At 35.9% G+C, this 15,712-nt stretch overlaps 1 protein-coding gene across 1 annotated transcript; it reads left to right on the plus strand.

The window, feature by feature from the left end:
* Positions 1 to 54: 54 nt before the first annotated feature.
* On the plus strand, positions 55 to 15,318 carry CISD2 (CDGSH iron sulfur domain 2). The gene is made up of 3 exons (XM_004748152.3): positions 55 to 288; positions 12,348 to 12,562; positions 14,209 to 15,318. Exons 1-3 carry the CDS (start codon positions 186 to 188, stop codon positions 14,296 to 14,298), a joined length of 408 nt encoding a protein of 135 aa, XP_004748209.2. The 5' UTR covers positions 55 to 185; the 3' UTR covers positions 14,299 to 15,318.
* Positions 15,319 to 15,712: the final 394 nt, after the last annotated feature.

Here is a 15,712-nt window from a genome sequence, read left to right on the forward strand (position 1 = left end):
CGCCGGCTGCCAATCGGCGCCCAGCAGGTCAACCTCTCCTCTGGGGGCCCTCAGCACCGCCCCCTCCTGCCTGCCGCGGGACCCAGGCCGCGGCGCCCGCCGGGCGCTTCCGCTCTCCGCGCACGCGCGACAGCTCGGCCGGAGAACGGCGCGGGCCGGGAGGGGAGTGGACGCTGCTGGCGAGGATGGTGCTGGAGAGCGTGGCCCGCATCGTGAAGGTGCAGCTCCCGGCGTATCTAAAGCGGCTTCCTGTCCCCGAGAGCATTACCGGGTTCGCCCGGCTCACAGGTAATCCCCGCCTTCCTCCAGTCCCCATCAGTGCACGTCTCCCAACGTGGGAGTGGGGGGTGGTCTAAACCTCCCCCGGCCAAGGGGCGGGGCTTGGCGAGTGGCGCGTTACTCCGTGACCCTGTGCGCAGACGGCGGGGGGCGGGCGCCGGCGCAGCCGCCTCGGAGCGCGGATGATTCCACCTCTCGTCGTTGTCTTAGTGCCTTTTCCGAGTCCTTTCGTGATGGGAGACCGGGTTTTTGCAGAGAAAGTGAGGAGTTGGTAGCGAGCCCGTATCTTTCATCTCTCTCTCTGTATCTCTCACTGCTGTGTGCTTGTTTGTGTTAGAGTAGGATAAGCCGTCGTTATCTAAGGCGCTGTGCAATCAGACAGTCCCAGCTCTCAGCGGGGTTTTACCCACAGCGTGTGTGGGGGGGGGGGCGGGGAGGAACAGAGCCATACACGCAATATGTGTATGACAGCTTTATTCGGTAACAAAATCCGAGAACAACCTCCATTCCCACAGGGAAGACTTGAAGTACCCCGAGGGCATTCGAGGTCAACTCCATTACCTTGGGCCTGGATGTAGTTAAGGTAACTTGAGTTCAGGAAAGAAAAATTGGCCAAAAGGTATTCAAAGGCCAGTACGATAGATCAAATGTTAGATAATGAAATTTAATGAATATATATGTAACATCGTGGTTTTAAGATCCGTTCTTTACAAAACAAAAACCCCACACATTCAGGATTTCACATCTAAAAGACGAAAATTTCCATAATGCAGCCAACACTTGGAAGATTTTGTTGGGTTTGGGATGTTAACAGTCTAAGAGGGGTATTTGCAAACCAGACTGAGACTGATTGGGATGGTGAGGGGAGAAACAACCATTTTGATTTGGCAAACTTTGAACTCCTAGATCCAGAATGGGAATAAAACATGCATTAAGATAATTTTAAGATCAATAGGGCTCCTTAGCCTGGAACAGTCTGGAGTTCTGTGGTAGCTGACATGAAACATAGCGTTTGGAAGGCTTATTGATGGAGGGAGAATAACATATTCTTTGTAGACCAAAAGACAGAACTAGGACCAAATTAGTGAAAATTATTTGGAGATGGATTTCAGCCCCAATACACAGAATGCTTCTGTTTCGTTGTTTTTTTTTTTTTTTTTTTAAGAGAATACTGTCCCTAAAAAAGGATAATATTTTTTAAAAAAAGGCAGAGTCAGATAGTAGATTTAGAAGAGGTAAACTAGAGGACATTCTAAATCTAGAGATTCTTTGAATTCTGGCTTGGTAGGAAGCTTGTAATTGAATAGAAAGCGTGGTAACTGAATAATTAACATTGAAAGAAGCATCAAACCTCAGAATCAGGGTAAAAGTAACATAAAATGAAAAAATGTTTCAAGTATTTATAAACATCAAAAGATTTTGATCCTGTGATTCTGATAGATTTTCTGCAGTTATATAAAATTTTGACTTTTTCCCTTTATCATTGCTTTTACTTTAGTACTTTACATATTTTAATATATTTCTCTTTTTCTAACAACTGTATAATCCTTTTTTAGACTAACGTCATGGTAGGCCTAACCATTCCCCTACAGTTGGAAATTTGTAATGTTTGTGCATATATATCTTTTATTCATAATGTTCTGGTAAGTAGCCCTATACCAGTTGTTAAGGGTTTTTTCCTCCTTTGAATTATACCCTTGAATGAATTCACAAAAGTGGTAATACCAGGTCAGAAGAATATAATTGTTTTGTGACATTATTTCCCAGTTCCCAACTTATATTAATAATTTGCCCAAATTAACTGCCAAGTTTTTAACAGGAAAGAAAGAAGTCCCCTTACTCCCACCGCAGTCCAGTGTAAACTGAATTATGTGTGCTGATTCCAGTGGTGGCTGGTTTTACATTAGTTTCAATTTTCTGTAAATGCAGTGTAGTTGTAACAATACAGAGTATGTAATTTGATTGAATGGCTAGATTTTAGAAGTGTTTTTTTTCCCCATTTTTTATTTTTCCCCTTCAAAATCTCCACTGTCAACAAATATTTAATTCCTATTAAAGGCATTAAGGAAACTTAGCCTAAAGTTTTTCTCCCTTAAATCAATAATAATAGTAACTTCCTCTTCAAAGCTGTTGAATATTTAAAGTGGGGACTGTTGTCTCAGGGAGAGTGACAACATTGAGAAATATCTTAAAAACATGTATTTAAGTTCCATTATAATGTGTCTATTTTAGTTCTTATTGTATTGCTTGTTAGGAAACGTTTGTAATAACTGCTTTATGAAAAAATGAGGTAGTCTATTTCATACTAGACAACAAGATAACAATTGCATAATTTGTTTTGGAGCACTATGGAAGAAAATTCCCACTGATCAATTTCTACTCTGAGTCTTCCCTACAGAGTAGATTGTAATAGCTAAATAATAGATAAATTACATTTATCTGTCTTGATTGAGCTACTTACAGAATCCATACTTAGACTTTTGTTGAAATAACCTGGAGGACCACTTTTCAGCAAATGTTTAAAATGTCTAAGGCACCAAAAGTGTTTCCATTTTCTATCTGAAAATTAGAAGGAAGTAATGGCTTACATTTTCATTGCTTTTTTTTCCCCTTCCCTATTTACATGTAATGGTTTTTTTAAAAGCACTTGGCTCTCTCATGATGACTCTGCATTCTTAGTAAACACTTGGAGATCCTTAATCACCATACAATATTTACAGACCGTCCTTATCTATTAGAAACAACTTACCTATTTTTGTTTAGGTCTTATGTTTAACAGTGAGTCTTTTAAGATAAATTTGTATGATTCTGCCCTTTGGAAATGTAGTCTATTCTAATACTCTGACCTTAAAAAAGCTTTCCCTGTTGTATAAACTTTTAAAATAGAACAACAACAAAATCCTCCTATGCGGAAGTCAGAAGTAGTTTACTTCTAGATTTAAAAGCTTGCTGTGAAACTGAATGTAGTAGCTCTTCCCTCCTTGACTCTGTTTGCTTCTTTGAAACATAACAGTTTTGCTCCTAAAGATAATGCAGTGAATCCCAAGATAATCAGTATGTTTTCTGGAGTAACACAAGCATGTCAGAGCTGACAGCTTTAAAGGCATTAGCTCTGTTTACCTAGAAAGGGCCAATTTTGAATGAAGAATTTAGAAGTGGAAAAGGGTTGAAAACTTAGATGGGTAAGAAGACTTCTACAGGCATGTTTATAGCAACCTTATTTATAATAGCCCCAAACTGGAAGCACCCAAAATATCTACCAACAGGAGAGTGGATAAACAAAGCGTAGTATACTACACTACAGAGTGGAATATTGGTTAGCCGGAAAAGGGAGTGAATTACTGATCCACTGGATGAATCTCAAAAAAACTTAATGTTGAGTGAAAAATCTTTGTTTGTAGACATCACTGGTGGGAGGATAGACTGGAAAGGGACAGAAGAATACTTTCTTGGGTGGTAGAGTATTTTGCATGTTTTTATGTTTTCAGTGGAGGCTGCTGGGGTATATTTAATTGTACTGCTCAGAGCTAAACACCTAAGATCTGTTTAGTGTATGTAAAATTTGTCACAATATTTTTTAAAGAAATAGAGTAAAAGGTGAGTTTTCTCAATAGGGATGTATAAGAAATTATTAAATTCAAACTAGAAAGTTGCATTTATTACTATGTAAATACTAGAGATTATTTCTAAAAGATCAAAGAATTTTATCTTAAAAAACTGTTTTTGAGAATTTGGGAAAAGAGTTTCATAGTTCCCAGAAGTTTTAAAAGTTTTTTCCCTCTTCCTAGTGAGACCAACTGTATTTAAGTCAGTGTAATTAAAGAATTAAAGATTATACTAGCCTTTGTGGAGAACAGTTTCAGTCTCATTAACACATTTTGTGCCATCTAACTACTTTGCGGTGTAAAATTTTTCAAGTCATCAGGTGTTTATTGAGTACTTGGTCCAGGAAATATTCTAGACACCAAAACACTGTTCATAAGAATGAATGGAAAAAAGTTTTTTAAATTGATCATTAATTTCGTTTTATTGGCTTTTGGTCCTGAACAGTTCGTATTAGATTTGAAGTGGCAATAATAAAACCATCCCTTGAAAATATTTTACTTTCCTCTTTTTACAATTCAGAAATAGAAATATTTCTATTTTATCTAATAAGAAAGCACGTTAATAAACTATCAGCAACCATGTTCCCAACATTATTTTAATAGTATCATTATACACCACCTTTTGAGATGGCAAAAGTCTGTCCTAGATTCTTAGAATATTATTCCTAATAGAGATCCATGTGTGCCTACGTGTGCTTCTACAAATGTTTTTATCATTGTATTTGTTTATATATCATGGTCAGGAATAGGGTGTGATAGGTAGCCTATCTTTATAAAAGTTTGAATCTGCCCTGTCCTAATCTGAATTCTGTTTCTCTGAGGAGATTCTTTGAACAGTATCTAAACTTCCAAAAAATTATGTGAAAATTGCTTGCTATGCAGGTTGCTTTGAAATGTTCTTTTTGGTGTAGATTTTGTTACTCTGATGGTATGAGTTGTTTCAGTGTACCTTCTGAGGCTGTTGCTTATCTTAATAGTGGGAAGTAGAATATTACAAAACACATTTAGAACTCTGCTTGGTATTTTAGAATGAGTGTGGTCTGATTTTTTTTTTTTTAACTTAGAAACAGGTATTTAAAAAAAATTGGAAACAGGAAAACTTCACTGGAGAGGAGGAAGATCTTTCTGAAGTGAAAAATTTGAAAGAAAAAAATTTGAGGAAATTTAAGACTTTTACGTTCAAATGAGTAAGCAGAATGTTGCCTAACTGGGTCCCTTTTTAGTGGATTGAATGTTGAGGTCACACTAAGGTCCATGTACTTGACTTAATTATAGCCCAAAATACCTACACCCCACACTCTCACACCCTTGATCTCTCACACTGTTATCTTCTACTCCTGGCTTGTCTACTTCATAATTTTTCATAGATGCACCTCCTTGCCCTAAATGAAACAGAGCTTTCCCTGAGGAAGTCACTTCCCCTGCCTGTAGCTCTCTCAGTGGTATCTTTTCTTTCTCTATCTTTTCCTTGTCTTCTCTGGGATGAGGGGGCAGAGAAAGTTGGCATCTTTTAGGCTCTGCAGAGCAGCTTCCACACTGTACTACTTCACTGTTTCAAAGAAAACTGTGACTTGTGCCATCCTTCTGTATCCCTAATTTTTTGCTGCTAACTATTGACCTTTTAGTCTCTCTCTAATATTCTTTATTTTATTTATTTGACAGAGAAAGAGAAATCACAAGTAGGCAGAGAGGCAGGCAGAGAGAGATGGGGAAGCAGGGCCCTGCTGAGCAGAGAGCCCGATGCGGGGCTTGATCCCAGGATCCTGAGATCATGACCTGAGCTGGAGGCAGAGGCTTAACCCACTGAGCCACCCAGGCGCCCCTCTCTTTTATATTCTTTAAAGATGTCAACACCTCATATTTTCCCCTTTCTTCTACAACACTACACTGGTCTTAATCTGATTAAAATTGCTCTTCTTTTAAAAAAAAAAAAAATGCTCTTCTTATGTTCTGTTTTGTTTTGTTTTTAAATTAGAGACCAGTATCTCCATCCATTCAGATAATGAAACCAGAAATCTGGGAATCAGAAAAAGCCTCACTTCCTCCATATTTGATCACGCACCCAATCCTATCGATTTTATTGAGTTAGTGGTTCTTATGCTTCAAGGCAAGTGAAGATTGATCACAGACCTACTCGGTGTTCCCAATGAAAGCATCAAACTATTCTCAAAAAATGCATGCACACATACACTGTTAAGGCAGTTTCAGGGGATCCATTTGGCCCTTTTTACTTTAATGGCCACTGCCTCAGTTTAAGTTTGCATGATTTTTTTTCAGAATTATTTCTGTGGATTTCTAACAGATTGTCTTGCATTTTGTCCTCCCATTACCAGCCCTGTCTGCTCTTACCTGTTTCTCCACCAGTCCATCTTCCATCTGATACCATAATTCCATCTGATTTCATAGAAAATAGCTTTCTATTTATGTTAATATTTAGATATATCAGTGGTTCCCTTTCATGTACAGAGTAGATTATTACCTACCTGTTGATTTTTTTTTTAAGATTTTATTTCTTCATTTGACACAGTATGAAAGAGGGGGAGCTGCAGGCAGAGCTGCAAGCAGGCGCCCCAAGGAGCAGGGAACCTGACATGAGACTCCATCCCAGAACCTGGGGTCATAACCTGAGTGGAAGGCAGACGCTTAACCGACTGAGTCACCTCGGTGCCCCTCCTGATGATTTTTATTTATCATTTGGCACCTGGTCACCTGTATAGTCCTTCCCTGTTTCATGATATTCCAGCAGTATTGTCACTTTTCATGCATCTTGGTATCTCTGCCTTTGCCTATGCTGTTTCTTCTGTATGAAATACAGCCCCTCCTTCCATAAGCCTGTGGACTCCTATACTCTTACTCATCTTTCAGAAACCTAGTTAGGTGCCATAACTTCTCTGTAAAGTCTGCTCATCCCTGCGGAGTTAATCATGTCATCTTCTGTACTGCTTATTTATAATTATACATACTATACAGTATTGTAATCCTTTTTTATAGATCTGTATTCCATTCTAGATGAAAAGTTTCTTTGGGTTAGGGATTATGTCTTATAATTTTTGTATCTTCACCTCTCATATCACCTAATCTGTTTGTGAGGTCTTACACTTCTTGAGGGCGCTTCAGATTTTTTTCTTAAATGTCTTAAACAGAATTTTTATCTGTTAACTTACACTATTCTCATTCATAAGCCTTGAATAAAGGCAAACAAGTGCATACTAATGGGAGTTACCTTAAATACCAGCTTAATGGGGTACAGACTCAATTCAGTTAAAATTAATTGAAGTCTTGGTTTACATAAGTCTGTTAGAGGATAGTGAGTGAGTGAGGAGACCAGTATTTTAGTTTCAGGGTGGAATGTGTTAGTAGCTTCCTTTTGCATAGTGCTCAAAAGTTTCTAGAGTGGTTTCCAACTTCATTCATTCATTCCTCCCAACAGTTCTATGAAGTTGGAAGTTTCCTTACATGTATTCTTTGCTGTGCCTTGAAAGTTCTTTCCTCAAGTCTTTGAGCTCTCTGCTTTTCCTTTAGGTCTTGGCTTAAAGATCTTTTTTCCTTCCTGTGTCCCTTACCTAAAGTTGCAGTCAGCCTATTGCTTTGCCCCTAGGATCGTCTCTTTCTTATATGATCCTGTTTGTTTCCTTCATAGCTCTTACTATAGTCTAAAATTATCTTGCTTATTTATTTGTTTACCTGTTTGTGGTTGTCTCCTCATCTAAAATGTATACTGTATGAGTATACAGGGACCTTGTACATCTGCCTGAATCCCCAGCACCTAATGTAATATTTGGGATGTGGTGGGTACTTGTATTGTTGAACAAATGAATGAATTATGTAGTTCTGTTTTATAGACCAAAGAAACCTAATTCCGAGTATTTGAAAATTTGGATTTATTCCACAAGTAAACTGTGAATTCATTATGTATTGAAATCCTACTTTTGTACCAGGCACTGTACTGAGCACTGGGTACATAGAAACAGATAAGAAAGCTGCTACACTTTCATTAGCACATTGTCTCCACATCGTGGGTACTTACTGTGTAGTCAAAAACTAAATTGGAATTGTTTAAGAATAGCAAAGAGATCAGATTTCTTAATTCATTAAAATATATTAAGTACTAAAATTGGCAAGGGAACTCAGAGGGTATTGATTGTACAAGAGCAAACTTTTTTTTTTTTAAGATTTTATTTATTTATTTGACAGATAGAGATCACAAGTAGGCAGAGGCAAGCAGAGAGAGAGGAGGAAGCAGGCTTCCTGCTGAGCAGAGAGCCCAACTCGATCCCATCCTGGGATCATGACCTGAGCTGAAGGCAGAGGCTTTAACCCACTGAGCCATCCAGGTGCCTCCAAGAGCAAACTTTTTAGAGTGAGGGAAATACCCCGTATTTTGCTTCAGGTAGTGTTTATAGGTATAGGTAGGTGTAAAGACTCATCCAGTATAACACTTAACTCAAAGCTCAACAGTCTATACTATAAATTATGACTCAATATAAAATAAAATAAATTGAAGCAAGCATTATTTAGGCACGGAGGATATAGTGGTGATCTGGACAAATAAGGTGTCTGCTTTTGTAGATCTTACATCCTGACTGGGGAACATGATAGATGGATGTAGCTGTTAAAATTCATGTTTCCAAATGATGCTAAGAAATTGGGAAATGTTCCTGATATAAAGTGAAAAATGTAAGATATGGACTGTATATACAACATGGTCTCGGTTTTTATGTATTGAAAACACGTATTTACAGAGCAAAAAAAAAAAAAAATGTTATCAACTCTTGACTGATAGTATTATAAGTTATTTTTATACTTTCCTAAATTTTGTAAATAAGTGCTGTTTTTGATAATCCTAAACAATAAAAATAAAGAATATACTGTACAAAATATACATTATACCTGACAATTAGGAGGTAATAGTTTTCCCCTCAAAGTATCTAAAATTTCTGTAATAGCTCAACATGTATCAGGTAGGTTCATTGGAAATAGCTGTTTTAAAATTTTTAAAAATTTGTTTGATTTTTCTGTATTTCATATTTGTTTGCTAAAAATCAACCTTAATAAATACATTTAAAGTTATTAAGCTTCAAAGTCTTTATTATTTTTCTTTATAAACCTTTTCTTTAATTAAATTGAAGATTATCACCTTCAGAAAGTAGATTGTACTCAGGCTTTTGTTTGAATTCCTTTGTTGTAGGAGGTAATAGTACTTTTTATTCCCATACTATCACAGAGTAATGCTTTACTGAGGAATTAAGTACGTCAAAGGAACATTTTCTGAAGTAGATTTTTAAAAGTATTAACACCATTTTTTTCCCTGAGATTTGTGGGCTAGGACAGGAAATGCCAAACTTAAGAATCTAGGTTAAGGTTTTCATCTTTAAATTTCTATTTACTTTTTGAGTTTGAGCATTTAACCTCATGACTTTATAATTTTGTAATATACAGAATAATACTTAAAATTTACTCTACATTTAATAAACATTTACTGGATATCTACTACTTTAAAATATTTTACTGAGTATTGGGTCAATAGATATTCATTGCCGGATCTACAAGATAAGTGCAAATAAATAATTAAGTACTGTGTGGTGAGTGAGAAAGGGACTGACATTTATGCTCTGCATTCATTCATTAAGTCATTCATAAAACACCTATGAGGTATCTACTTTGTGTGAGAGAGAGTGGTAGGGACAAATGAGTCAGTTTTATAAGCAGATGAAAATGGTGTGATAAAACAAACAGGTAAAGGGCTTGGAAGTACAAGAGGAAGTGATAGATTTTGCTTTGTGAAATCAAGGAAGACTTCTGGAGAAGGCAATATATGACATTAATCTTAAAGGATCTACACAAATCAGTCCAGTAAACTAGAGGCAGAAAGAAGGAATCCCTTATGCAAAGAACACAGGAAGGCAGCTACTAGATAGTAGCTTTGGGTGGTTTCAGGTAGGTAAGAGATGGGTGCCGAAGTTGTCAAAGCAGCCTTGCCATGCTATAGAGATGTTACTTTATTGAAACAATGGTCTGTAGCAGTGCCATCCAAAAAACATGATGGAAATGTTCTTTGGCTGTCAGAGTAGCCACAAGTACCATGTCATTATTGAGCTGGTGATATGTAACTAGTTTGTCTTAGAAACTGAATTTTAAATTTTACTTAATTTAAATTTATTTAAAGTTTATAGCTTTATGTGTGTTTTAATCATGTTCTTAAATTTTCTATATTTTATGATGCTTTGACATCATGAGGGCCAAGAAGAACCTGCACCTTCCCAGCTAATTCTTAGAGATAATGAACAACCTGCCCTATGAACACACTTTTCATATGCAAACCAACCACCTCCTTTAAAACGCTCTCACGTAGCACACCAGTATTTCTCCTGCCCTAATCACCGAGGGCTAGGTACTAGACAACTAGGGACTACCCCTATAGTCCAGAGCCCATGGAAATTATTCCTTCACCTTTTCCATGGAAAACACAAGATTTGTGTGGGTGTTTTCCTTTTGCCTTCCTCCTGACCAAACTTGGTACTTCCTGTGTGGCTCTGTGACATCGTGTAGCTGCTCTTGGGAATACAAACAGTAAACTTTTCTTTCAAGGCAGTTGTCTCCTTGTCTGTCATCTTACCATACCTGGTTAAAATAAAATCACAGGTACAAATCAAAGCAGTGTGGCTTGTGGCTACTATATTAGACAACAACTGATCTATAGATTGAGCCCTTCTCCTCAAGAAACAGTTCTTTTCATTTCCAGAACTTCATTCAGAGAATCTATGGGGTGTCTCCACTTTGGTTATGAAAATAGAATGGTGAACATGATAGGTAAGGTCCTTGTCCTTACAGAGCTTCATTCTGGCAACTAAAAGATTATATCCCCAAAGATTTCAACTATATACTATTATGTTGAGTTGGCAATATTTTTTCAAAGGAGTGGCTACCAATTTCCATAACCTACTGATAAAAATTATTATATATCTTCTCTGCTAGGCACTGTTACAGTTTCTATTCATATAGTATATAGATATGTGTTTCATTTAGAAACTTTGGCATGGTGGTGTATCAAAAATAGTTTCATTTTGGAAGACTTCATACTAAGCCAGTTTTTTCCTTTAATACTTGAATAGTAAGAACAATTATCTCTGGGGTAGTTTTACCAAGAGAAGAACAGATAAAATTTTAAATCTGTTGGATTCGATGAAATCAAAACAGGTTAGGATTTATTTCCTGCACTAAACCTGCTTATTAAGCTGTAGTTTACCCACATGAATAATGGATATAATAATGGTACCTACCAAGTATAGCTGTTTAAAACAGCTTAACAGAATTAAATAAAGTAATGCAGTTGTACTCTTAGCATAGTGTGTTAACATTCATTAGCATGCCTTGGCACATGATCTTTAGTTCTTCTTTTTTTCTTGACTAAGCTATTTCTACATAGTGCTTAGCAAGATAGCAGGTAAGCACTCAGTGGAAGATTGTCAAAGGATAACATTTTAAGAACAAATGTTTCTCTTACAGAGGCATGGCACTAGCCAACATTTGATGAACGCATGCTGAAATGTTGAAATCTTGGTTATGTGTTTGTCTTCACAGACATAGGGACCATTTTATTTAGTCACTTAACCCCCTTAAGACAGTACTTTGTACTCCCGAAGGCATTTAATGAACGCTTAGGGAAAAAGATGTATCTAATAATGAGAACATTCAGTGTATGAAAATTTCAATTAGTTCTTTAAAATAGTAGCTTTTAGAAACATTTCTTTCTTTCTTTTTTTTTTAAGATTTTTATTTATTTGACAGAGATCACAAGTAGGCAGAGAGGCAGGCAGAGAGAGAGGGGGAAGCAGGCTCCCTGCTGAGCAGAGAGCCCAATGAGGGGCTCCATCCCAGGACGCTGGGATCATGACCTGAGCCGAAGGTAGAGACTTTAACCCACTGAGCCACCCAGGCGCCCCTCTAGAAACATTTCTTAAGGAATCACTATGTCTTACCAAAAATGTAAATTAAAGCACTGAAGACATGTTCTTTCTGAAATCCTAAATCAAGGGTAAAATATTCATTTTTGGGTATTCTGTTACATGATTTTAGACATGGTGGAAATGTTTTCTAAACCTATAAAATATATCAGTTTTGTTTGTAATAATCGTGATCATTATTCCTGAAACAAAAACAAAGTAAACACAAATATACTTTGTGTGAGGATAATGAAATAAAATATTTGACGTAAGATAGGATCTATTTCTCCAAGTTTTGTGTTTTAAGTATTAAGTTAGCCTACAGATAAAATGAAGTGGTCTCAGGTATAGGTGGCTTGATTGTGTTAATTAGATAAGTTATCTATATTGTGTTATAGATAAGTTAGTTTTGAGATTAACATGAGAAGTAAAGAATAGGGAAAGAGTAAGCTCAAGGACAACACGTGCTGTTTGAACTCTGTTATGAAAGGGCCGCACACTTAAATCTGTACGTGTTCAGTTGCAGAATGGCTTCGGTTACTGCCTTTCCTCGGTGTACTTGCACTACTTGGCTACCTTGCAATTCGTCCATTCCTCCTGAAGAAAAAACAACAGAAGGATAGCTTGATTAATCTTAAAATACAAAAGGAAAATCCCAAAGTGGTGAATGAAATAAACATTGAAGATCTGTGTCTCACCAAAGCAGCTTACTGTAGGTGTTGGCGTTCTAAGACGGTAAGATGTGTGCTCAAACGTACTCTAACACCACACCGTTAAAGTTGTTCTGCTTGTTAAATCATCACTTTTGAGGTTCTGGGAGATGAACGATTTTTCCACAGGGTTCTGAAATTCTGTATTCCTAAGTTAAAGTTTGCATTTTATGATGGATATGTACCTATTTTAGAAAAGTTACAGCAGCAAGGAAGGATAGAAATCTGATGCTTTAGAGCTCATGTCTGCCACTGATAGTGTGACTCTGGTTGGGCAAGTTACTTAATCCTAAATCTCTGATGTTCAGGGTTGGGTTTTTTTTTTTCCCCAATAATAGGTCAACATCATAGATAGTTTTTAGGATTTGGTGAGATGCTGTATGTACAGTACCTTATATATAGATAAGCTAATACATGGCATCTATAATTATGGATGACTTTTAATGTTGAAATAATAAAGAATATGGAGTGATGAGTATTACAAGTGGCTGGTGATATGTATTTTCTTCTAGTACTATGATCATAGGTTATTTGAAGTTTTAAGTATGGGAGTGTTCATCACAACATTTTTTTGTGATAGCAAAGTTCTGGAAATAATCTAGATATGTATCTGAAAATGGGAATGATTAAAGTATAGCATAATACAAATTAAGGGATGTTAGGAAGCTATTACAAATCACGTTTTTAAAGACTATTTTAATGACATGAGAACATGATATAATTAATAAATGCACAGTACATTCAGTGGGATCCCAATTTTGTTTTTTAAAAAAGGAATACAGTAAATGCAGAGGAAAAATAGATCAAAATCTTGATTATTGTTACTTATGAGTGAATTTTTAAATGTATTTTTAAAGTTTGTTTTAAAAATGTTATGTGTGAGTTTTATAATAAGAAAACATGAAGTAATGTTTTTTGAATTTAAATTGCAATTAACCCTTGAACAGCATGGAGGTTGGGGCAGCCACCCCCTGCACAGTCAAATCTGGGTATAATTTTTGGCTTTCCCAAAACTTAATGGCGTACTGTTTACCAGAAGCCTTACTGATGACATAAACAGACAATTAACACATACCTTGTATGTGAGATGTATTACTTACTTTATTCTTACCATGAAGTAAGCTAGAGAAAAAAATACGAAATTTTCTCTTCCTATGGTTAAAAAAAAAAATATATATATATATATAAGAGATTTATTGAAAAAAAAATCCACAGTTACGTGGACCCACACAGTTCACACCTGTGTTGCTTAAGGGTCAACTGTACATTCTTTTTAAATTTAAATAAACGAAGAGGTAAGCTCTAATTTGGAGTTCCACAGAGAACAAGGGCTTATTTTGGTCCCCCTTTAAACTTGTTTAATTGACTCTTGAAATAATTCAAAGCTCTTTATTGAAAATCTGTATCAAATAATACATTATTTAAAATTGTTAGATTTGCTTTGATATTGGATTGAGTTAGGTTAGATGTAGAATACACATTACTCAGGAAAGCTGATGATCTATTTCAAAGTTATGTAATTTCTTTATAAGAACATTCCATAAATATTCCTACTTATTACATCATTTTAAAAATAACACTTGTAATACATTATATGTTAATAAAAAATTAAAAATTATAATAAAGAAAAAAATAAATAAAATAACACTTGTAACTCTTTTTCCTTTCTAGTTTCCTGCCTGTGATGGTTCACATAATAAACATAATGAATTGACAGGAGATAATGTGGGTCCACTAATACTGAAGAAGAAAGAAGTATAATAGTAATGAATTAGGATTGAATTCGGTTGTGTGCTGTAAAATCTTATAACAATATTTTTTCATTCTTTGTGTATAGAGGGTCTTTCAAATGGTGGTCTTAATGATTGCTACTGGTTGAGTAATTATTTCTGCCAATTTATTTTCTTGCTACACTACTGTTCATATTTGATATTTTGTATATTCAGTCATTTATATAGAGGTTAAATTGTACACCCCTTTCATTCTTAATGTATCTTCCTGAATAAAAGCAACAGTCTTGGTTTTACCTAACTGAGAAAAATATGTTTTGGTAGTGAGTCCAAAGCTATTCCTCTGAATTTCAATATTTTCTACAGAATCTACAATTAAAGTTTTTCTCCCTACGTACACTGTTAAATATATTATTTTTCAGTCCCCTTCTGTTTTGATCATTTGAAGTGGTTTTTCCTCTTGGCCTTCCATTCTCCATTCTTTTCAGATCAATAAGAAAAACACTGCTTTCAAGAATTACTTGAGTTTTTAAAGAGATAAATGCTTTGCTTTATAAAGACTGTGTCTAGTAAGTGTGAATATCCCAGTTTCTGAAAAGACATGAACTGGATATAGAAAGTTCCAAAAAGGAACAGTTATATGCATTATAAAAAATTTGTTTACTTTATAAAAGGCTTGTTTATGTTTGTTTAGGTGTGTGTTTTGTAAAAGTATCTTGAACTTTCCACTCAGTGACAGAGTGGAATGGGGTGGCAAGAATACTTAAACTCCCAAGCTGCTGCAATTTGAAGGTTAATTAGAAATAAACATAAAAAACATCTGAATTCATATTAAAATGATAAATTAGTGTTCAAAATCCTTTACATTTTTCTCTTTATAACAGTGTAAGCCAATAAAGCATAAAATACGAAAAGGTTGCAAAATTAACTTATTGGAGAATCTTAAAACTTTTGTAATTTTTTAGCCTAAGTCTATTTGGTTTTATTGTATATCATAGTTCTTACATTAATAGCTATCCTTACGTCGTCTATTAAAGGTACAATCCTGTCAGTTTACTGTGTCTTTTTTATATACAAGGAAGGTACAGGAGGCCAACATATTTAATTCTCCCAATAATAATCAAAGTTAATAGCATGCATATATACAAGACCCTGCACTAAGTCTGGTATGTAGATTTGTAATTTATTATGTGTAATGTCAGTAGGTTCTATTGTGTGATCTTTGATCTTGACTCTTGTGACCAACGGCAGGAATTTTTCTTTTATTTATTTATTTATTTTTAAGATTTTATCTATTTGACAGAGAAATCATAAGCAGGCAGAGAGACACGGGGAAGCAGACTCCCTGCTGAGCATAGCGCCAATGCGGGGGGGGGGGGGGGGTGGAGGGGTGGGGGGGGGCTCCATCCCAGGATCCTGAGTTCATGACTGCAGCCTAAGGCAGA

The sequence above is a fragment of the Mustela putorius genome, unplaced genomic scaffold, assembly GCF_011764305.1.
Source record: "Mustela putorius furo isolate JIRA1106 unplaced genomic scaffold, ASM1176430v1.1 tig00003871_pilon_pilon_pilon, whole genome shotgun sequence".
NCBI lineage: Eukaryota > Metazoa > Chordata > Mammalia > Carnivora > Mustelidae > Mustela > Mustela putorius.

Bases quoted from the DNA above. Each gene is read 5' to 3' on its own strand.
- CISD2 (XM_004748152.3), top strand. From the start codon at position 186: ATGGTGCTGGAGAGCGTGGCCCGCATCGTGAAGGTGCAGCTCCCGGCG. The intron at 289-12,347 runs GTAATCCCCGCC...GTACGTGTTCAG, and splicing joins CGGGTTCGCCCGGCTCACAG to TTGCAGAATGGCTTCGGTTA. The intron at 12,563-14,208 runs GTAAGATGTGTG...TTTCCTTTCTAG, and splicing joins GGTGTTGGCGTTCTAAGACG to TTTCCTGCCTGTGATGGTTC.